Raw genomic sequence first — 25,999 nt, 5'->3', positions numbered from 1 at the left:
TTCCTTGCCATCAGCCACACATTTACTCAGAGGAGACAGAGCTTTGCTGTCACATGATTACATAGAAAAACATGAAAGAAAGGTATTTGTTTTGCAATTTCTGCTAAAATGTATGCAGGGCAATTAGGAGCACTGGGGAGACAGCATGTAAAGAGTGGGGTATTGCATAGCCTAAACCTCCTACTTTTAAAGTTATTGTCAAGTCTAGTTTTAAAAAAAAAATAACAAACATGTTATACTTCTTCTGTGCAGTTAGTTTTGACAGGGCAACCCAGATCCTCCTCTTCTCGGGTGCCTATGCTATGCTTGCTATGGCGGCACCTGAGCCGAGCTGCAGATCTGTGTGCCCATTCAGACACGGAGCTGCCATTCAGCACCCGCCCCCTCTTTCTCTCTCTCTCCAGATTGGCTAACTGACTTTGACACCCGCGGAAGCCAATGGCGCTGTGGCTCTGTCTCAGCCAATCAGGAGGGAGAGTCCCAGATGGCAGAGGGATTTGTGGACACGCTGGACAGAGATGGGGCTCAGGTAAGTATTAGGGGGTGCTGGGGAGGCTGCTACACCCAGAAGGTTTTTTTCTCTTAATGCATAGCATGCATTAGGATAAAAAATCCTTCTGACTTTACAACTCCTTTATTGTTAAAGTGGTTCTAAAGGCTTAAGGTATATTACCTTCTTGCATTCTATGCATAAAGATAAAAAACCTTCTGTGTGCAGCGCCCCTTCAGCCCAATGCCGATCCAGGGATGAGCATGGGAGCTTTGGCTCTCCGGGGACTTTCCCTCCTTATTGGCTGTGACAGCAGTTGTCAGTCACAGCCAGTGAGCCAATACGAAGAGAGAGGGGGGGCCACAGCTCAGTGTCTGAATGGACACGCATAGCAGCGGCTCAGGAGCAAGCCTGCTTGAAGGGAGGGGCCAGGAGTGCTGGCGGTATACCCGAGAAGAGGAGGATCGGGGCTGCTCTGTGCAAAACCATTACACAAATCAGCATGTATGACATAAAAGGCAAGTAAAAAAAAACAAAACAATTAATATCCCTTTAACCTCCCTGGCGGTATGATTATTTCAGATTTTAGTCGCTGAAAGTGGTACCATTATTTTGCACGGAAATCTGTTGTTTTACATTTTAAAACTCACCTTCCCCTGCGATCCCCCGCCGTCCTCCCCTGCCCTCCTCCCACTGTGTGCTCGGCCGATGCCGGCACCTGTCTTCCGGTTCCCTTCCCTGCGAGCGTTGTGATGTAGGGGGGTGGAACCGGCAGCAATTTCAAAAATGTAAATACACTAAATGACATGATACAAAGTTGTGATCCTAACAGATTACACTGTATCATTCCATTTCACCACAGGATTTCACCTGGTGACTTTTCCAATGCCCTAGTGCGCTTTTGCGCAAAAAAAAAACTCTTTTTGGACGCCATGGTCGTTCAAAATTTTCCAGGCACAAAGAACAGGAAAAGCACAGGCAGGGCACTGGAAAAGTCACCAGGTGCAATCCTGTGGTGAAATGGCATGATACAGTGTAATCCGTTAGGATCACAGCTTTCTATCATGTCATTTTTGTATTTACATTTTTGAATTTGCCGCCGGTTCCTCCCCCCTGCGTCGCAACGCTCATAAGGGGAAGGGAACCAGAAGGCAAGTGCCGGCAATCGGCCTTGCACAGAGTGGGGAGAGAGTGTGAGGACGGCGGGGGATCGCAGGGAAGGTGAGTAACATTGTGGAGTAATCCCGAGTGTGGCTGGGGGTTACCGCCTTTGGTACTGAAAATTAACCCCGAGCAACACTCGGGAATACCGCTAGGGAGGTTTAAATAACATACAGAAACTGAGCATTGGTGGTCCAACCAGCGATCAGCAAAGGGTAAAGGCCCGTACACACGTGCAGATTGTCGGCTGAAAAGCTTCGGCCGACGACCGATCGGCCGATTTTCGGCTTGTTAGTATGATGCTTCCGACAGCCGACAGCGCACTTTCGGCCGAAAAGAATCTGTCGTGCAAGCATTAAAATTTTTGTATGCCGACACCAGAGCGGCCGATTGTTCGCCAGTCAATACAGAATTCGGCCGACAGACAGCAGATTTGCAAGACTGGGCATGCTCAGAAAAGAAAAAACACAGGGAAAGTTAACCATCACATGACATCACTTCTGCAGTCGGCTGTAGTCGGCGGACAAAATTCTTGTGCAGTCTTTTGCACTTTTCAACAGGCACGACAGCCCGGGGACAAAAGACGGCCGATCGTTCGGCCGACAATCTGCACGTGTGTACAGGGGCTTTAGGATGAACATGTCTATTAGGAGAGACAAATATGTAACAGTGAGACATCTGCCTGTCTTTATATGCACATAATTAAAGGTTAAAGGCTATGTTCACCCTTTTTTTTTTTTTTTCTAAATTTAAAATTCCAGTTTATCTCACTGTCTTTATGGCTGTTTCAAAACACTGCTCAATTACTTCTGCCTAACTTCCTGGACAGACTTTAGGTCATGACACCGGAAGGAGTCGACCAGTTAAGAGTAGATGATGCAAGGTGTGTGCTAATGAGATCAGCTGGAGAAATCCTTCCTGTGTTTTTGATTGAGCAGTGTTTTGATACATCCATAAAGACAGTGAAGTAAGCGTGCGTATAAAAAATGGAAAGCGTTTTTATTTTGGCAAGAAGTACATTAAGGGTCCTTTCACACGGGGTTTCCTCCCTGCGGATTCCGTTTTTGCTTAACGGGGATCGATCCTCCAATCCCCGCTGGCGCTGAGCAGGCGGATGACAGCTCTGTCTCTGCTCTGTGTGCAGAGACAGACCTGTCAGATCCCCGCTCTCCTCTATGGGAGATGGGATGAAAACGGACCACCTGTCCGTTTTTCATGTGATCTGATCCTCCTGACAGACGGAAAATAGGGTTTCCATCCGTCTGGATTTCACGGACCACATCATATCGGATAGCAGCGGATGTCAATGGAGATGTTACTGCTGACATCCGCTGTTTCATAGAGGTATACCCGATCAGGTCTGCCTGAAAAAAATGACAGGCGGACCTGCTCGGAATTTCCATGTGAAAGGGGCCTAATGTTATATTGGTACATATGGGAGCTAGAATTTAGAAAAATAAAAGTTCTCTTTTTGGGAAAAATAATAAATGCACTTCTTTTTGCAGAGGAAAAAATGTGCATTATTTTGTTTTCCCACTGGGGACTGCAAATCATGACTCCATATCAGACAAAGCCCTACAGCAGTGGTTCTCAACTCCTGTCCTCGGGAAACACTAACGGGCCAGATTTTAAGTATTACCTTGGGGAGATGCAGACTAGAATACTGCAATCACTGAACAGCAATTTATATCACCAGTGATTTATTTCAGTTACCTTGCAAACCAGGCCTGTGAATGGGTCCTGAGGACAGGAGATGAGAAGCGCTGCCCTACAGCCTGTGTATGGGCTGTCTGTTTGAAAGCTGCGAGGCTTATGAATGTACTATGATGGAGTTCATACACACCCTTGCAGTTCATTGAAAACTACAAGCCATCTGCTGTGGTGACAGGTCTCTCGTTTTGTAGATTCCTGTGAATGAATGACACGGCTTTGTGGGGCAGAGCCCTGCACAGCCACGCTGTTTTCAAAATGTGACAGTGGGTGCAGGGAGTGGATGTGGATCAAAGCAATTCATTTATATTCTCACTTTTTCATGTCTTTTTCTACAGTAGTCTTAATAATCGTAGAGTATTAAATGGTGTTATTGTTGACTGTTTTTGTGAAGGTTCACAGCAGTGTGTCGGGCAGTGACACTCGCCTCCGTGTGTCATTGGAGAACCTCTTAGAGGCTGACAAAGTTGGTAGATGGTGGATTGTTGGGTCATCGTGGAGTGGCGCACCAATGATCAACGAGTCTTCAGGGAAGGTGCCAGCACAGTCTCTTGGCAAGGTATGGGAACTGTAGGGATTTAATCCATGAATATTGTATAAATAACACCTTTTCCTTAGCACAGGCTTCTGTTAATGCTATGAAATACATTTATAATAATGTCTTATCGTTAAGGTCAGTGCGAAGATCATGGAACTGGCCCGCAAACAGCGGATGAACACAGACATCAGGAGGAACATCTTCTGTGTTATCATGACCAGTGAAGACTATCTGGATGCTTTTGAGAATTTGCTGAAGTAAGTTGTCTTGATGGGCTGTGATAAAGTGCACTTATTGCCGTGAACTTCAGTTGTCTATGCCTCAAGTTATGTAAAGTTTAATATATTCCCAATAGCAAAATTAGGGGGCGCCTAAACGACCTAGATCAACCACATCCGCTGATGAGCTGACAGAGGCTAAAACAGTCCTCGCATCTTGGCCATGCCCTGATGGGTCACCCTGATTAGGCTTAGTCCTTGCTATTGTGATTATTTCATGGAGTGAGACATGCTCCTGGAGGGGATGGCACCCACTGTGGGACGAGATCAGATGGAAGGACAAACAGGAGGTGTTGGAGCAGCACTATTTTTTACATGTGGTCAAAGTTTAATATGATGCCATAAAACACAGCAGGTCTGCGCCTTGTTCCTTAAAGAGACCAAGGTCATAATGGAAAAAAAGAATAAAGCATTTCTGGTGGCCCATGTCTTAACCGGTTGCCGACCGCCGCACGACTATATACTGCGGCGGTCAGCCCCGGCCAGGCAAAGTGACGTACCGGTACGTCACTTGTCTGTCACTTCCTTGTGAGCCAATAGCGGGCGAGCGCGTGCCCGCGGAGGCGCGCGCCCGCCGCGGCTCGTTCACAGGGAAGTCAGTGCGTGTGACCGGCGGACCCGATGTCCGCCGGTCACTCGCCGATTGTCGGTGCAGAGGGAGAAAGTCAGGTGGCTGATGTAAACAAGCCGCCTGTCATTCTCCCCTGTGTAGAAACACTGATCATACGGTTCTACTATGTAGGACCGTTGATCACTGTTCCTACACTACTACCCACAGCCAATCACAGTAAAAAGCACGCCCCTAGGGACACACTTAACCCCTCCTTCCCCAATAAAGTTAACCCCTTCCCTGCCAGTGTAATTTTTACAGTAACCGTGCATATGTATAGCACTGATTACTGCAGTAATGTCACTGGTAACCCCAAAAGTGTCAAAAATGTCAGTCAAGGGTCTGATCTGTCCGCCGCAATGTCGCAGTACCGCAAAAAAAATCGCAGATCGCCGCCATTACGCGTTAAAAAAAACACCAAACATGACAGAAATCTTTCCCTTAGTAAACGCAATAACTTTTGCGCAAATCAATCAAAATACGCTTTTTGCGATTTCTTTTTTTTTTTTTTTTTTTTAACCAAACATATGTAGCAGAAAACAAATTGGCCAAAAATGTTAAATTTTGATTTTTACATTTTTTTGGGGGGAATTTCATATAAAATAAAATGTGAAAAATATTGTTATTTTTGCAAAATTTATGCAATTTTTTTGTTTATAGCGCAAAAAGTAAAAGTCGCACAGGTGATCAAATACCACCAAAAGAAAGCTTTGTTTGTGGGGAAAAAAAGACGTCAAATTCGTTTAGGTACAGCGTCGCAATTGTCCGTTAAAGTCACGCAGTAAAAAATCGCAAAAAACCCCCTTGTCAGGAAGGGGGTAAAATCTTCCGGGGCTTACGTGGTTAAAACACAGCTCCTTCCTGTCCACTGCAGGTATTCCACTCTTTTGGGTGTCGGTTTATCTGCACCCACTGTTGCACACAGGGGTTCTTCACACTGACTTGCATGTCACTATAGGACATAAAAGCAGGCAGGAGGAAATCACCGCATGTGATGTTGGGGGAACATGTATTTGACTTATGCAGAAAGATTAAATACCTGGAGCACTGAAGTAGCAGCTTTTTAAAAAAAAAACAAAAAACAGTCCCTTAAAAAGGTAAGTAATAGATTTTTTTTTTTTTTTTTTACAGAACTGGCCTTGGCAACCAGATCTATTTAAGTTTCACAAATATTAGACCTTTTGCTTTCACTCTTTTGTATCCCTCTTTTTATACTAGTGTTTCTGGAAACCATGTGGGTGTCTGAAGCTGCTTTTAGGCTCCATTCACACCTGGGCGTTTTTCAGCTCCAAAAACGCTAAAAAAAAAAACGTTCCAAAACGCCCAACAAGTAAAACCCCATTCATTTAAATGGCCCCTGTTCACATCTGAGCGTTTTAACGCCTGAAGCAAAACGCCTGTAGCTGAAAAAAGTACATGAGCTTCTTTTTGGGCTGATTACCAGCGTTTTTGATGTCAATGCCTGCCTCCAAAAAACGCCTGAAAATCGCTGTAAAAATCGCGGTAAAAAAACAAAGCGAAAACGCTACGCTCAAGTGTGCAGCCTTAGAGTTTTAAAAACTGGTTCAATTGGTTGGGGTGTGCGGGAGTAAAATTAATTAACTACTACTGTATGCTTTAGCTGCTGTTACTGAACAGGTTTATTTGTCCTAATAAAAATGTTCTATAGTATATCGCAGCGGGCAAGCTGTAGCCTTCCCAGGGTGAATAGCTACATGGTTCAACTCTGGCTGGTAGGGATTTGCCTAGGTTATATTACATCCACAGCTGGCAGCACTGTGGGTTGGCTATTTTCCATTTATCTTGTGGTATACTTGTATATGTGGACTCTTCACAGTTTTAATTTTGTGTCCTTTTAGGCTAGGGTTGAAAGACCATCAAGAGAGAGAGATTGTACATGTCCTTCTAGATTGTTGTCTGCAGGAAAAGCGCTACAATCCATTCTATGCCTTTCTAGCCAGCAAGTTTTGTGAATATGACAGAAGGTTTCAGGTAATACACGCCCTCAAAATGCAGTTCTCCGACTCCAAGACATTGTTTGAAGTGTGCTAGATATAAAAAGCAATGAATAAACATTTTCTTATGCAGTGTTAGGCCTCATGTACACTGGACATTTTACAGCAGCTGTTTTTGGCTTCTAGCCTTTTTTTCTGCAGCCAGTAAACTTCCCTGCATGCTATCCTATGTGTCCATGCAAACATTGGCTGTTGTCAGCATTTTCTGGCTGGAAAAGAAAACAAATAGGTTTTTAAGATGAGTTTTTCAGCTGTAAAAACACTGAAAAACGCTACTGCAAAAACACTGAACCCTCACTCTACAGCTACAGCTTTCTACAGCTAACGCTACTGGCTTTTTTTTTAACATCCAGTGTGCATTGTACTTTATAATTGCATGTGGGTTTTAAATTCTGCTTATCTTTTATTTTAAGAGCAGAGATCAGTCTATTTGGGAAGGCAGTCAAATGACATGAAAATAATGTCTCATGTCACCAGATAGGTCTATAGTATTTGTGACACCTATCAAAGACACTAAAAAAAGCTCTGTAATTGCATTTCACCACTAGCTGTTTCATTTTTCAGTTTTGTATCCCTGTGAGTGAATTATTTGTTGTTCACCACCAAGCCGCTTTATGTGTGGTGCTGCAATTGGAGCTACTTAGCGTTTTTTTTATGTTACGTTTCTGAGGTCGAGCTTTGTGCAAGAAAAAAGTGCAGAAAGAGGTATAAACTTTGTTTGTCAAATCTGCCCCACTATAGAAATCGAAGCCTATGCTGAGAATTAAATGTAGGCGGCTGCTGATTTGGCCTCCCGAGAATGCTAGGTGCCAGGTTTTTATGCTGGCACAGATAGACTTTGAGTCATTGATCCAGAACAATTATGTTAATCAGAAGTTCTGACTCTACAAGTTCCATTCTTGTTCAAGCTCAGTGAAATATTGAACCCAGAGACAGATTGAGCATCTGTTTATCATAATCGTAGAAATATCAGACACCAGTTTTTTGTTTTTTTTTATAAATATAGCTGTATAAACCTGAACCTAACTATCCATTTCTTTTATTTTGTATGATCTCTCAGATGACATTTCAGTTTAGTATGTGGGATAAATTCCGGGATTTGGGAAATCTGTCAACAGCCACATTCTCTAATCTCATCCAGCTCCTGAGTCACCTGATTATAAAGAAAGCTCTTCCGCTCTCTATTTTTAAGGTAAGAATGATGTCTTCCTAGCTTAGAACAACTTTCAAAGTGCCTTTGACTTTGATAATGCATGTACTATATATGCTTTTCTGTTCTTCTTTATAAGAAAGGGTATATTTAGCATTAGGTTTTTATTTTATTTTACATCTTGCACAGGTCATAGAGTTCAGTGAGCTGGATAAAACAAAAGTCTCTTTCCTGCGTCAGATTCTAAGCATAGTGCTGGTGGATGCTGAAGCTGATGATCTTGCTGTGATCTTTGGAAAGTAAGTAGATGCTTTGTTGCACTTTGTTTACCTCTTCGCTTTCTGTGAAAAAGCAGTACCTTTCCTGAGTCCCTTAATGAACTTGTTTTATAGATGAATTATATTCTGTTGACTGTGGAATTCTCAAAGAATCCATTGATTTCATTATTTTTTACTGTCCCAACATACTTTTGGATGTTCGATGACTATAACTCTTTAAAGTAAGCCTGTGCTCTATCAAAAAGCACTGTAGAAGAGACGGCTGCACAGGATGACTGCTATTGACGCCTACCCTGTGCCCCAACTGATACCCACACATTGCTACCTCATCTTTAAGTATAAGTTCACATTTTACAAATAAGAACAATAAATGCAAATTTTTTGCTATTAAAAAAAAATATGGAGTAATGCCCAGGTCCTGCAGACTGTATGTGTAGCTTTCTACCCATGCTTCCAATACAGCCAGGCAGTTACGCAATGACAGGAAGACCCAATGAACTGTTAGAGCAGTTAACAGCGCCCTGGTAGTTCTTTGAGAACTACAAGCCAACAGCTGCAAAGGCTGTCGATACGTGCAGTTTTTACAGAACACTGTGAATGAATGACACGGCTGGGCAGGGGGAGCCCCATACAGCCGCACTCTTTTTAGAGTGTGACGGCGAGCAAAACAGGGGATCGGGGGTGGAGAGGGGTGCGGGAGCCGCTGCATCTGTAACAGGTTACATGTTACACCCAGAATATGGGTGTGACATGTAACCTGTTTCAAAAGGTTAACTTATCCTTAAAGGCACAACCCCCCCCCCCCCCTCCCCCATTCACCCATTAGCCCACGGTTACACGAGAGTTTCTTGCTGCTCACTTTAAAGAAGCTTTTTTTTCAGTCCTCCCACACATAGGTTTTTTTTCTACCTATGACCTATACTGTGAAGGCTGATCCGCTGACTTTGCATTTGCTCCTTGGAATGGATGGGAATGGTTGATGATTTCAGAATTCTCTTACACAGTTGTGTCCAAAATGTTTCTCTTTCATGCCTAGTAAATAAAATAGTTGTTACTCGGGTCTATTGAAATTCTAGCATTTTATGTTTAATAAAAACTTAAAGTAAATTGACTATGAAAGAAGTATATAGGCAGCCAGTGCTGATCACTGCTTCTCAAAATGCCAGTTACCTGCGTTTTACAGTGAAATTTTGGCTTCAGTTTGAGGAAGACTGTGACTCACAGGTAGTGCAGCAAGCATTTTCTGGATGCCTTCATGACAGTTGTATTGTCATAAGAGAAGTATGGTAGCTTCCATTGCAATCCTCCTTATGAAAATGCTAGATGATCGATTGCTTGTCTTTTGTATGTTTGTCACAATTCCAAAACAAGCATGTTGCAACTGTCAGAACCATTAAACCCTATACTTGTTCCAGTTCAGAAATTCAGACCACATTGTCATTTTCAGAATGACAGTCTGTGAACTAGAACAGAGTTCAGTAATGGCATCCTCTGTTAATCTCTCATGACAGTGTCCCTTTTAAATCATTGAGTGTAAAACTAACCCGAAACATCCAGCATGATTGTGAGAGGTTGCCCTCCTAATGTCAGCCATCAAGCTTCTCTGTACTTGACTGTAGGAATTGCAAAGCCAGAATTCAGCAGCAGGTGGCACTGTAGGTAAGGTCTGGAAGTTTAGGCCTTGGTCCCAAAGAATGACCCTGCAGGTGGAAGAGAACACATTAATAATACGTAGATAGCAGTATGGTAGTACGGACATTTCAAATTAAAAAAAATAAAATAAAATAAAAATCCTTCTTATAATGACAAGCAATGAAAAAGTCATGGTAAATAGAAGTGTTTTATGTTTTCCCATCAGAATCTCTGACAATCCCAAGCTTGGAATGCTGCGTGAAGGCTTAAAACTCTTCATTTCCCATTTCCTGCTGAAGAACATCCAGAAGAGCGCGGAGGAAGCGGAGCTGCTGCGGCAGAAAGCAGATATAGCTGTGAAAGCCCTGCAGGCGAAGGACAACAAACTGCGGCTATAGGGACTTCAGCTGGCCTTTCCAATAGAAGATCAGGAACCATGTCACTGAAGATCTGGATCTGATTTATAAACTTTTGATAATTTTATAGATAACTATAAATTTAATAACGGAAAAGTCCATTTTTGGTGAACTTTTTTCTGAAAGGTCCAGACCTTCACATAGAATATTCTAACTGTAACAATTGTTTTATGAAATGGTATGCTCTGTTGGTGCTGTTGGGCCTTCACAATGCCTCCTCCTTCCTGTACTTGCTGCTTTGACAATTGGTAGTGTCTGTGATATTAAGTGCATGGATTGGAGTTGACTAGTCTGGCTATGATCCATACGACTATAATTATTGGAGCATGCCACTTATCAATCTGGCCAGGGTGTGCCACAGAGGTAGCCATGTATTTCCCAGTGCACCTTTCCTTTATGATGTGCACAGAAAAGCCCTCCAGTGTCCACTAAGGCTAGCCATGTATGTTAACATTTTTTTAATTGAGCCTGGGTTCACACTTGTGCTTTGGGGGGCACCGCATGTGATTCGCACATCTTGTATGGCTCAAATCGCATCTGGTCCAAAATGGTGCAGGACCCTTTTTTTTTTTTTCCCCACCTAAATTGCATCACATGGATGTTCACACCTATGCAATCTGATTCTTGTAATCGCACTGCGTTTTGCAATCTGTTTCAGGGTGTCGTTATTCTAATATTGACACACTCAGCAAATCGCATGAAAGCTGTGTGATTGTAATGCGGTGCAGAAAACACACAGGATTCCCTGCGTTCCCCACATGGCATCAGTGGGAACCAGGACTCAACCCCACATACCTAAAGGAGAGAAATCACTTGATCTGTGTGTTAGACCCTAAGACTGAACACTGCACAGAATCATTTGATAAGGGGCTGCAGTGGGGCCCCGGTAATTGTAGATAGGTCTATAAAATTCTTGCAGCGGATTGTATAAAACATTGTACATTAGGAAATGGAGTGAACATTTTGAGTGTAACACTGTTGCAGTGTTTCCAGCTCAGAACAGCAGTTCACTGCTTCATATGTACTTTCTTCCAGAGCCCAAATGTGCACACAGCATGGGGAATATTATGGGACAGATCTGGCTGATCATTTGTTTCAATCAGAATTCTGTATCTGCTACACTGACTTTAAGATAGTCTCCTGACAGGAACAAGGAATCGATCACACTGTGGGAGAGAGAATAAGTGACCTTATTTATGTATAGTATATTTACATATCAGTAATCAATATTTATTGCCCTCCATTCAGAAATAACTCAATAGTTTTGCATAGACATTTTTTTTTCATCCCTAAACTTTTATTCAGCCTAGATCTTAATTATTGCATTATCCTACATCAGAGTGTAGTGTTGAATTTATTGATTATATGTAATCAATAAAGAATATTTTAATATATTTAATCTACTATGCTTATTAGTTTCATAACGGTACGTTTAAAAGTCCCAATCTGTGCCCCACAATTCCAATTCCATACTATTTCATTAGGGATGTGGTACCTGTAATTATCTATTAACTCCAACAATGAGCCAATAGAGTGTAGGTTGCTTGGCATTTCACTCTGACAGAGGGCACCTCAATTTTTTAAAAACTGTTGTACAAAACGTCTCCTCCTTTCATGTGTTGATGAGCAATAAAAGAGCGAGAACGGTATGCTGTGGTCCAATATACATTGTAGCCATTGAGAAATAAAATTTCTCTGGTCCTGAAGGGGGATGAAAATTTTATAACTATGCCAACTAGCAGCCTTTTGATACCAAATGTGGGTTTTGGATTAAGTCCAATATTTTTTACTGAGCAAAAATGTTTTCTGTCTTTGAACTGAAGACATGTATACTTTACCATGATATGGTAAACAAATGTCATTTTTGTTTTTGGCCACTAGATGGTGTCCTGTCAATAAAAAAAACTGTTTATATCAGCTGAACAAAGCGTATGGCATTTGTTAATTCTAATGCATCTCTTGCGAATTGTGTACGTTTTATGTAACATTTTAAAGAGTGCACAAACATATAAAGAAGTGGAGTGGAAAAAGCGCTGTACATGTTCCAAAACAGCGGAATATCTTTTATAAACACTAGTGCAGTGTACCAATGTTCCATGTAGTACAGGTGCTGTAAACAGCCACATTGTGCTAAATAGATGTACAATCCAGACAGGGTTCAGGCCAAATCAAGGATCATCCCACTGAAGTTTAGCAATTAGTGCTTTTTCTGTGTCAGAATTTGATGTTGCAGCACCTCTGCATCTCCAAAGGAATATTTCTCACCTTCCTGACAATTGCACCTCCTTCCTAAATGATCTTCATTCTGCTGCTTGACAAAAAATTCCCTTAGGGGTGGGACTTTATAGGCACAATAGTATAAAATAGAACATATATGTATAAAAGATTTATATTTATTGAGTACACATAGAAAAAAATACAACAATAGTTGGTTATATGCATTAAAAGCAAGCAATGCAAGCACACTGTGTGTATGATGAAAACAGAACCTCAATCAACAGGACCAGTTGATTGAGGTTCTGTTTTCATCATACACACAGTGTGCTCGCATTGCTTGCTTTTAATGCATATACCAACTATTGTTGTATTTTTTTCTATGTGTACTCAATAAATATAAATCTTTTATACATATATGTTCTATTTTAAAAACCCACCCCTAGGGGAATTTTTTGTCAATATATGATATTAGGGATGTGGCACACCTTATAGAGACTCATAGCAGGAACACACCCAATTTCATTCTGCTGCTTGCAGGTTTGTGACGTGGGGGATATTCAGACACTATGGGGCGGATTTACTAAAGCTGGAGAGTTCAATATCTGGTGCAGCTCTGCATAGAAAACAATCCGCTTCCAGGTTTTTTTTTTTTTTCAAAGCCTTAATTGAACAAGCTGAAGTTAGAAGCCAATTGGTACGCAGAGCTTCATTAGATTTTGCACTCTCTAGTTTTAAAAAAATCAACCTCTGTGTACTAATGTTGTAAACTCATGGGAAGTTTAAACTGACACAAGACAGATGTAGAGGTTTGGGAGCAGGCACAAATTATTCTTCTGCAAGAACATTTTTGTAGCCAGGTCAGTTTATGGAATAGATTCCAACTGTCCCTCATTTGGACCCTAAAGATGTCTCACTAACCTATACACAGACAGCAATAGCCGATGTTCTAAGCATTCCTTTTACTAATTAAAGCTCCTATAGACACGAGATGACCGTCCTTCACTTCTTGACTATGACCCTGCTGACTGGCCAGAAAACCGTCACTGGTTTGTTCTGAAATAAGCATCGACTGCCAGTGTTACTCAGCCTCCCCCCCCCTCCTTTGATACAAACAGTAGCCTAAGCTAAGCATTTGTATTTATGGACCTACTAGGTAATGGTAGTTGGACCAGGTATACACATCTGCCTGCCCATCAAAGTCCATAATCCTCTTTAAAGGAAACCTTTCTGAGAAGAAAAAAAGGTGGCTCTTGTGGGGTGAAATGTATTGAATCAGAAGGTGGACTTTATGATGGGAATCCTCTACTTTTTTAATTAAGGCTGGTTTTATGTCATCCATGTGCAGCCAGTTCATTTGTGTTTAAAGTGCTTTGTTTTTTTGCTTTACTTTGCAGGCATGTAACTGTATTGCCTGTTTCTTTTTTCAAATGTTGGTGCAGGGGACCAGTCTGCTTTACTGGAAGGTAGGCAGCTGAAAGACATCTGTGACAGAAGGAAAATAAGGAGAAGTATAGCCAAAGATGTTTTGGCCATACTTCTGTGGATCACAGGATTGCAGTTAGTTACTATCTATCATGCAATGTAACCAGGTTGGGAGGAGGCAGACCAACAAATGTTCATTCACTGATCTTTTCTAGTTGGTAAGAACCCAGAAACAACATTTATTACATCACATCTGCCTTCTGCCCTCACTTTTCCTGTCCCACCTGGTCCCAATGTGATAGCAATAATGTGTTGGTTCACCTTGGCAGAAAAAAAATAAAAAAGGTGAACAACCTCCCCACTGCACTTACCTCTGTGGGTTATTCCATCAGCTCCCTGTTTATGAGGGGGCAGGGGAGATGTGTTTGTCACAATTAGCCCAGTCTGTGACGTGCTCGCTGATCTCGCTATTAGTTGTAAATTACACATTCAGGGCTGCCGTAACTGGGGAGCTACAGTTTGAGGGAACCATGAATGCCAACATGTACTGTGACATACTGAATCAGAGCATGATCCCTTCCCTTCGGAGACTGGGCCGCATGGCAGTATTCCAACAGAACGACCCCAAACACACCTCCAAGAGGACCACTGCCTAGCTAAAGAAGCTGAGGGTAAAGTTGATGGACTGGCCAAGCATGTCTCCAGACCTAAACCCTATTGAGCATCTGTGGGGCATCCTCAAACAGGAGGAGCGCAAGGTCTCTAACATCCACCAGCTCCATGATGTTGTCATGGAGGAGTGGAAGAGGACTACAGTGGCAACCTGTGAAGCTCTGATAAACTCCATGCCCAAGAGGGTAAAGGCAGGGCTGGAAAATAATGGTGGCCACACAAAATATTGACACTTTGGGCCCAATTTGGAGATTTTCACTCTAGGAGTGTACTCACTTTTGTTGCCAGCGGTTTAGACATTAATTGCTGTGTGTTGAGTTATTTAGAGGGGACAGCAAATTTACACTGTTATACAAGCTGTACACTCGCTACTTTGTAGCAAAGTGTTATTTCTTCAGTGTTGTCACATGAAAAGATATAATAAAATATTTACAAGAATGTGAGGGGTGTACTCACTTTTGTGAGGTACTGTATATGTACATGTCCAGCCTATCTGTGCCGCCCTGCTACAGTAAATGTTCTGTGGCCGGGCAGCAAGCAGTGAATATATCTGTCTCTGTCTTTCCCACTGGTTCTAGAGTCCTACGTATACACCTGCTCCAATGAAACCGCACAGGTAAGTCATTTATTCAAGAATTATTTTTCAGTATGCTGTGTGAATGGGAACACATAACAAACATATAGTGGGACTTCTCAAATTCAACTGCAAAAGTTAAAGTGACACAAAATTTTGGTTTGAAATAAATTATATTCAAGCTCAAACTCTCTATTGCTCTCAACCTCCTCCAAATCTCCAAATTTCTATGCCCCCCCCCCCCCCCCCATTGTCTCAGTTCCTGTTACAGGGTAACTACAGTCATTCTCCATGGTCCCACTCTATGTAGGAACTTGAGCACTCTCTCTTGCTTGCTCCCGAGATGAACTACGGACTATGGGATTCGCATAGTTTCCAACAATCCCAAATTGCTCTGGACAGTCCCGAAAATCCAACCCATGTCCCACTCTGCAATTGTCCCAGACAGAATCACGAAAATTTACCTCTGTCATGGATACAACGGCACCAGTGGTGAATCAAAACACTCCTCCCTCCCCTACCTCCTCACTGCCTCCAGGAAGTCAGGTGCAGCCTGTTCAAACATGGATTGGCCAGTGCTGAGAGGGGGCGTGGCCAGCCATGGGGATCACGCCATTTGGTGCTTTCTTGAGTCACTCTAACTGTCATTGTGAGCAGCTCCTGCAGGGACCCAACCGGAAACTAAAGGAGCAGAAATGGACTCTAAGAGACCAGCCAGAGGAAGAGAGAGACCCTGAGTCTTACTTAAAGTGGGGACTTCGTGAGGTGGAGCAGAGGACTGTGGAGGCCAAAGGCAACCCAGCCACCTGGATGGAGCAGAGAGGCCAGCAGAGTGAGCGAGTGAACCAACCCAGATAGACAGAGCCGCAGCCAGCACCGCCTGCTGCTCTTTTTGTGTGTGTGTGTGTGTGTGTGTGTGTGTGTGGGGGGGGGGGTGGCAGTGGGTGCTATGGGGACTAATGGCTGATGGAGGCCATTATTGTTTTTTTGGAGTGGGATTGCAGGAAGCGGTCGGGGCTTGTGTGTTTCCTATGAGGACTAATGGCTGTGATGTGGTTTTTATTTGGTGGGCTGCCCTACATACTACTGACCTCTGTACAGCTCCCTACATACTACTGACCTCTGTACATTGTCCTACCTTCTACTGACCTCTGTACACTGCCCTACCTACTACTGACCTCTGTACAGCTCCCTACATACTACTGACCCCTGTACACTGTCCTACCTTCTACTGACCTCTGTACACTGCCCTACATACTACTGACCTCTGTACACCGCCCTACCTACTACTGATATCTGTACACCACTCTACACACTACTGACCACTGTTCACTGCCCTACATACTACCGATCTCTGTATACTGCCCTACATACTACCGATCTCTGTATACTGCCCTACATACTACTGACCTCTGTATACTGCCCTACATACTACTGACCTCTGTACACTGCCCTACATACTACTGACCTCTGTACACTGTCCTACATACTACTGACCTCTGTACACCGCCCTACCTACTACTGATCTCTGTACCTTGTCCTACCTACTACTGACCTCTGTACACTGCCCTACCTACTACTGATCTCTGTACACTGCCCTACCTACTACTAACCTCTGTACACTGCCCTACCTACTACTGACCTCTGTACACCGCCCTACCTACTACTGACCTCTGTACACCGCCCTACATAATACTGATATCTGTACACCACTCTACACACTACTGAACACTGTTCACTGCCCTACATACTACTGACCTCTGTATACTGCCCTACATACTACCGATCTCTGTATACTGCCCTACATACTACCGATCTCTGTATACTGCCCTACATACTACCGATCTCTGTATACTGCCCTACATACTACCGATCTCTGTATACTGCCCTACATACTGCTGACCTCTGTATACTGCCCTACATACTACTGACCTCTGTATACTGCCCTACATACTACTGACCTCTGTACACTGCCCTACATACTACTGACCTCTGTACACTGCCCTACATACTACTGACCTCTGTACACTGCCCTACATACTACTGACCTCTGTACACTGCCCTACATACTACTGACCTCTGTACACTGCCCTACATACTACTGACCTCTGTACACCGCCCTACCTACTACTGATCTCTGTACACTGTCCTACCTACTACTGATCTCTGTACACTGTCCTACCTACTACTGACCTCTGTACACTGCCCTACCTACTACTGACCTCTGTACACCGCCCTACATAATACTGATATCTGTACACCACTCTACACACTACTGAACACTGTTCACTGCCCTACATACTACTGACCTCTGTATACTGCCCTACATACTACCGATCTCTGTATACTGCCCTACATACTACCGATATCTGTATACTGCCCTACATACTACCGATATCTGTATACTGCCCTACATACTACTGACCTCTGTATACTGCCCTACATACTACTGACCTCTGTACACTGCCCTACATACTACTGACCTCTGTACACTGTCCTACCTACTACTGACCTCTGTACACTGTCCTACCTACTACTGACCTCTGTACACTGCCCTACCTACTACTGATCTCTGTACACTGCCCTACCTACTACTAACCTCTGTACACTGCCCTACATACTACTGACCTCTGTACACCGCCCTACCTACTACTGACCTCTGTACACCGCCCTACATAATACTGATATCTGTACACCACTCTACACACTACTGAACACTGTTCACTGCCCTACATACTACTGACCTCTGTACACTGCCCTACACACTACTGACCTCTGTACACTGCCCTACACACTACTGACCTCTGTACACTGCCCTACATACTACTGACCTCTGTACACTGCCCTACACACTACTGACCTCTGTATACTGCCCTACATACTACTGACCTCTGTATACTGCCCTGCATACTACTGACCTCTGTACACTGTCCTACATACTACTGACCTCTGTACACCGCCCTACCTACTACTGATCTCTGTACACTGTCCTACCTACTACTGATCTCTGTACACTGTCCTACCTACTACTGACCTCTGTACACTGCCCTACCTACTACTGATCTCTGTACACTGCCCTACCTACTACTAACCTCTGTACACTGCCCTACCTACTACTGACCTCTGTACACCGCCCTACCTACTACTGACCTCTGTACACCGCCCTACATAATACTGATATCTGTACATCACTCTACACACTACTGAACACTGTTCACTGCCCTACATACTACTGACCTCTGTATACTGCCCTACATACTACCGATCTCTGTATACTGCCCTACATACTACCGATCTCTGTATACTGCCCTACATACTACCGATCTCTGTATACTGCCCTACATACTGCTGACCTCTGTATACTGCCCTACATACTACTGACCTCTGTATACTGCCCTACATACTACTGACCTCTGTACACTGCCCTACATACTACTGACCTCTGTACACTGCCCTACATACTACTGACCTCTGTACACTGCCCTACATACTACTGACCTCTGTACACTGCCCTACATACTACTGACCTCTGTACACTGCCCTACATACTACTGACCTCTGTACACCGCCCTACCTACTACTGATCTCTGTACACTGTCCTACCTACTACTGATCTCTGTACACTGTCCTACCTACTACTGACCTCTGTACACTGCCCTACCTACTTCTGATCTCTGTACACTGCCCTACCTACTACTAACCTCTGTACACTGCCCTACATACTACTAACCTCTGTACACCGCCCTACCTACTACTGACCTCTGTACACCACCCTACATAATACTGATATCTGTACACCACTCTACACACTACTGAACACTGTTCACTGCCCTACATACTACTGACCTCTGTATACTGCCCTACATACTACCGATCTCTGTATACTGCCCTACATACTACCGATATCTGTATACTGCCCTACATACTACTGACCTCTGTATACTGCCCTACATACTACTGACCTCTGTACACTGCCCTACATACTACTGACCTCTGTACACTGTCCTACATACTACTGACCTCTGTACACTGTCCTACCAACTACTGACCTCTGTACACTGTCCTACCTACTACTGACCTCTGTACACTGCCCTACCTACTACTGATCTCTGTACACTGCCCTACCTACTACTAACCTCTGTACACTGCCCTACATACTACTGACCTCTGTACACCGCCCTACCTACTACTGACCTCTGTACACCGCCCTACATAATACTGATATCTGTACACCACTCTACACACTACTGAACACTGTTCACTGCCCTACATACTACTGACCTCTGTATACTGCCCTACATACTACCGATCTCTGTATACTGCCCTACATACTACTGACCTCTGTATACTGCCCTACATACTACTGACCTCTGTACACTGCCCTACATACTACTGACCTCTGTATACTGCCCTACACACTACTGACCTCTGTACACTGCCCTACATACTACTGACCTCTGTACACTGCCCTACATACTACTGACCTCTGTACACTGCCCTACATACTACTGATCTCTGTACACTGCCCTACATACTACTGACCTCTGTACACTGTCCTACATACTACTGACCTCTGTACACCGCCCTACATAATACTGATATCTGTACACCACTCTACACACTACTGAACACTGTTCACTGCCCTACATACTACTGACCTCTGTATACTGCCCTACATACTACCGATCTCTGTATACTGCCCTACATACTACTGACCTCTGTATACTGCCCTACATACTACTGACCTCTGTACACTGCCCTACATACTACTGACCTCTGTACACTGCCCTACACACTACTGACCTCTGTACACTGCCCTACATACTACTGACCTCTGTACACTGCCCTACATACTACTGACCTCTGTACACTGCCCTACATACTACTGATCTCTGTACACTGCCCTACATACTACTGACCTCTGTACACTGTCCTACATACTACTGACCTCTGTACACCGTCCTACCAACTACTGATCTCTGTACACTGTCCTACCTACTACTGACCTCTGTACACTGCCCTACCTACTACTGACCTCTGTACACTGCCCTACCTACTACTAACCTCTGTACACTGCCCTACATACTACTGACCTCTGTACACCGCCCTACCTACTACTGACCTCTGTACACCGCCCTACATAATACTGATATCTGTACACCACTCTACACACTACTGAACACTGTTCACTGCCCTACATACTACTGACCTCTGTATACTGCCCTACATACTACTAACCTCTGTACACTGCCCTACATACTACTGACCTCTGTACACCGCCCTACATACTACTGACCTCTGTACACCGCCCTACATACTACTGACCTCTGTACACCGCCCTACATACTACTGACCTCTGTACACTGTCCTACCTACTACTGATCTCTGTACACCGCCCTACCTACTACTGACCTCTGTACACTGCCCTACATAATACTGACCTCTGTATACTGCCCTACATACTACTGACCTCTGTACACTGCCCTACATACTACTGACCTCTGTACACTGCTTTACATACTACTGACCTCTGTACACTGCCCTACCTACTACCTTATCTCTGTACACTGCCCTACACACTACTGATCTCTGTACACTGCCCTACCTACTACTGACCTCTATACACTGCCCTACATACTACTGATCTCTGTACACTGTCCTACCTACTACTGACCTCTGTACACTGCCCTACCTACTACTGATATCTGTACACTGCCCTACATACTACTGACCTCTGTACACTGTCCTACCTACTACTGACCTCTGTACACTGTCCTACCCACTACTGACCTCTGTACACTGTCCTACCTACTACTGACCTCTATACACTGCCCTACCTACTACTGATCTCTGTACACTGCCCTACATACTACTGATATCTATACACTGCCCTACTTACTACTGACCTCTGTACACTGTCCTACATACTACTGACCTCTGTGCACTGCCCTACATACTACTGACCTCTGTACACTGTCCTACCTACTACTGGCCTCTGTACACTGTCCTACCTACTACTGACCTCTGTACACTGCCCTACCTACTACTGACCTCTGTACACTGTCCTACATACTACTGACCTCTGTACACTGTCCTACATACTACTGACCTTTGTACACTGCCCTACATACTACTGACCTCTGTACACTGTCCTACCTACTACTGATCTCTGTACACTGCCCTACATACTACTGACCTCTGTACACTGTCCTACCTACTACTGACCTCTGTACACTGCCCTACCTACTACTGATATCTGTACACTGCCCTACATACTACTGACCTCTGTACACTGTCCTACCTACTACTGACCTCTGTACACTGTCCTACCCACTACTGACCTCTGTACACTGTCCTACCTACTACTGACCTCTATACACTGCCCTACCTACTACTGATCTCTGTACACTGCCCTACATACTACTGATATCTATACACTGCCCTACTTACTACTGACCTCTGTACACTGTCCTACATACTACTGACCTCTGTGCACTGCCCTACATACTACTGACCTCTGTACACTGTCCTACCTACTACTGACCTCTGTACACTGCCCTACCTACTACTGACCTCTGTACACTGTCCTACATACTACTGACCTCTGTACACTGTCCTACATACTACTGACCTTTGTACACTGCCCTACATACTACTGACCTCTGTACACTGCCCTACATACTACTGACCTCTGTACACTGCCCTACATACTACTGACCTCTGTACACTGTCCTACCTACTACTGATCTCTGTACACTGCCCTACATACTACTGATCTCTGTACACTGCCCTACATACTACTGATCTCTGTACACTGCCCTACATACTACTGACCTCTGTACACTGCCCTACATACTACTGAGCTCTGTACACTGCCCTACATACTACTGAGCTCTGTACACTGCCCTACATACTACTGAGCTCTGTACACTGCCCTACATACTACTGAGCTCTGTACACTGCCCTACATACTACTGACCTCTGTACACTGCCCTACATACTACTGACCTCTGTACACTGCCCTACATACTACTGACCTCTGTACACTGTCCTACCTACTACTGACCTCTGTACACTGCCCTACCTACTACTGACCTCTGTACACTGTCCTACATACTACTGACCTCTGTACACTGTCCTACATACTACTGACCTTTGTACACTGCCCTACATACTACTGACCTCTGTACACTGCCCTACATACTACTGACCTCTGTACACTGCTCTACATACTACTGACCTCTGTACACTGCCCTACATACTACTGACCTCTGTACACTGTCCTACATACTACTGATCTCTGTACACTGCCCTACATACTACTGACCTCTGTACACTGCCCTACATACTACTGAGCTCTGTACACTGCCCTACATACTACTGAGCTCTGTACACTGCCCTACATACTACTGAGCTCTGTACACTGCCCTACATACTACTGAGCTCTGTACACTGCCCTACATACTACTGAGCTCTGTACACTGCCCTACATACTACTGACCTCTGTACACTGCCCTACATACTACTGACCTCTGTACACTGTCCTACATACTACTGACCTCTGTACACTGTCCTACATACTACTGACCTTTGTACACTGCCCTACATACTACTGACCTCTGTACACTGTCCTACCTACTACTGATCTCTGTACACTGCTCTACATACTACTGACCTCTGTACACTGTCCTACATACTACTGACCTCTGTACACTGTCCTACATACTACTGATCTCTGTACACTGCCCTACATACTACTGAGCTCTGTACACTGCCCTACATACTACTGAGCTCTGTACACTGCCCTACATACTACTGAGCTCTGTACACTGCTCTACATACTACTGATATCTGTACACTGCCCTACATACTACTGACCTCTGTACACTGTCCTACCTACTACTGATCTCTGTACACTGCTCTACATACTACTGACCTCTGTACACTGTCCTACATACTACTGACCTCTGTACACTGTCCTACATACTACTGATCTCTGTACACTGTCCTACATACTACTGACCTCTGTACACTGTCCTACATACTACTGATCTCTGTACACTGCCCTACATACTACTGAGCTCTGTACACTGCCCTACATACTACTGAGCTCTGTACACTGCCCTACATACTACTGAGCTCTGTACACTGCCCTACTTACTACTGACCTCTGTACACCGCCCTACATACTACTGAGCTCTGTACACCGCCTTACATACTACTGACCTCTGTACACCGCCCTACATACTACTGACCTCTGTACACTGCCCTACATACTACTGACCTCTGTACACTGCTCTACATACTACTGACCTCTGTACACTGCCCTACATACTACTGACCTCTGTACACTGTCCTACATACTACTGATCTCTGTACACTGCCCTACCTACTACTGACCTCTGTACACTGCCCTACCTACTACTGATCTCTGTACACTGCCCTACCTACATTCTCTATTTAACATTACCATATTCTCCATTATACTGTATTAGTCATCTCAGACTCTATTTAACCACACCCCTTTTAAGCCATGCACAATATTTAGCATAATTTAAACCACTGCCATTTTTTGCCGCATTGCACTTTGGAGCTCTGCATTTTTATAAAATTCTCGTTGAACCATGCCCACAAATGAATGACACACCCCTAAATATTATAATGCTCCCCCCACACTGGCTTTCTATACATACTGAAAGAAGTGTCCCTAAAAAGTTTTTTGAAATGTTGGCAGCTATGGATTTATAGTGTACATAGAGCAGTGGAAATGACTGCAACTAATATGCAAAGCCTGTTCCAAACAGAAGTGAGAGAGAAAAGGAGAGGTTTGGAAGCAGAGAATATTACAAAGGGGTAGAAAAACACAGTATGAAATGATTTAATGAAAAATAGATTAAAGGACCAAAAGGTAAAGGATGTGTATGGCCTATTTTTGGAGAATAATGATATTGTTTAGTGTCACTTGAAGAAGGAATACATATCTCATTCCATGATATACAGATGACCACTATCCGGAGCATCTGCAAATCTGCATAGGAAATAGACTAATTGAATGTGTGTGCAATGGGAATATACAATAGCATTCCTTTAATAACATTTCAGCAAATCTACATTTACTTTCTTACACAGACTAGAACATAAAAAAAGATAAGAGGTTATATGAGAAATTTGGAAATGCTGTGGAAATTGACATGTGACAGACTGTCCTGCACTCCCCAAACAAGCGACTTCTCCCATTATAACAGAGTATCAGCTTCCATGTAACTTTCCTAGCCACATTTATGGCAGTATCAGCACATATCCTGCCAAAGGGGACCAATGATTCCTCCTCCATCTGCATTCATTAAACTTTGCCGAGACATCAGGCACCTTGTGGATTAGCAGCACTTAGTAAATACTGCCCATGACTCCTCACTCGGAGACACTTCGGTGCACTCACAAGTGTCAGGTGTGCTTTCTTTCAGTTTGTAAAACAGCAAGCCAGTGATGGAGGAATGCATTAAAGTGGCTGGGTCAGGACAACACAAACATTTTTCCAGACTTTGCTGTGAACTGTTCTCCAAAAACAAAAAAGAAAAGATGTCTACTTTACTTTCTGGAAACTAATAGTTTGTGGAGGGGTCCTGTGGGTATTAAAGGGCATATCAGATTTTCCTGAGCTTGAAGGAATCATGTCCTGGTTGTCGTGAAGAGGAATAGCCTATGTCTACTCATGTGTATGAAGAGCCATTAGGCTTGCATAGAAGTTAATAAACCCCTAAACCTTAATTGAAAGATACGCTATATTGTCAAAAGTATTGGGACGCCAGCCTTTACACACACAAACTTTAATGGTGTCTAATGCCTCGTACACACGCAACGATGATCGGCTGACTTTTGTCCAGAGTGGTGTTTTGTTGGTTGGAATGTGCCTAGACTGCACATGAATTTTCTCGGCCAACAAAAATCTACTTCTGAAGTGATGTCATGTGCTGGTTTACTTTCCGTGTGTTTTTACTTCTCTGAGCATGCCCAGTCTTGCTCATCAGATTTTTGTCTGCTGAAATCTGTACTGACTGACGGAAAATCGGCCGTTGTGTTGACGGCCAACAAAAATTTTATAGCCTGCACACCAGATTTTTTTCGGCCGAAAAGTCAGAGTCGGTTGTCGGAAGCATCATACTAACAAGGTGAAAATCGGCCGATCGGACGTTGGCCGAAAATTCACGGCCAATTATCGACGCGTGTGTACGAGGTATTAGTCTGTAGGGTTCAGTATTAAGTTGGCCCACCCTTTGCAGCTATAACAGCTTTAACTCTTCTGGGAAGTCTGTCCACAAGGTTTAGTAGTGTGTCTATGAGAACGTTTGACCATTCTTGGCTGAGAAGGCCTGGCTCACAGTCTCCGCTCTAATTTATCCCAAAGGTGTTCTATTGGGTTGAGGCTAGGACTCTGTGCAGGCCAGGTAAGACCTCCACCCCAAACTGGCTCATCCATGTCTTTATGAACCTTGCTTTGTGCACTGGTGCGCAGTCATGTTGGGACAGGAAGGGGCCATCTGCAAACTGTTCCCACAAAGTTGGGAGCATGAAATTGTCCAAAATGTCTTGGTATGGTCACGCCTTAAGAGTTCCCTTCACTGGAACTAAGGGGCCATGCCCAACCACTGAAAAACAATGCCACACCATAATCCCTCCTCCATCAAATAATTTGGACCAGTGCACAAAGCAAGGTCCGTAAAGACATGGATGAGCAAGTTTGGGATGGAGGAACTTGACTGGTCTGCAAAGAGTCCTGACCTCAACCCGATAGAACCCCTTTGGGACCAAGACCTTGAAAATATAGTGTATATATAT

At 43.9% G+C, this 25,999-nt stretch overlaps 1 protein-coding gene across 1 annotated transcript in view; it reads left to right on the top strand.

Moving 5' to 3' along the window:
* NOM1 (nucleolar protein with MIF4G domain 1) overlaps positions 1-10,683 on the top strand; it is a 31,709-nt gene extending 21,026 nt beyond the window's left edge. Inside the window, exons 6-11 of the mRNA XM_082259578.1 lie at positions 3,756-3,920; positions 4,035-4,156; positions 6,647-6,779; positions 7,863-7,994; positions 8,142-8,251; positions 10,089-10,683. Coding sequence (XP_082115704.1) covers positions 3,756-3,920; positions 4,035-4,156; positions 6,647-6,779; positions 7,863-7,994; positions 8,142-8,251; positions 10,089-10,260 — 834 coding nt within the window. The 3' untranslated portion in view covers positions 10,261-10,683. The remainder of the gene's footprint in view (positions 1-3,755; positions 3,921-4,034; positions 4,157-6,646; positions 6,780-7,862; positions 7,995-8,141; positions 8,252-10,088) is intronic.
* Positions 10,684-25,999: the final 15,316 nt, after the last annotated feature.

Source organism: Pelophylax lessonae (assembly GCF_965119305.1).
Source record: "Pelophylax lessonae genome assembly, chromosome: 5".
In the NCBI taxonomy this organism is placed as follows: Eukaryota; Metazoa; Chordata; class Amphibia; order Anura; family Ranidae; genus Pelophylax; species Pelophylax lessonae.
This window is presented reverse-complemented; position numbering and strand designations above follow the sequence as displayed.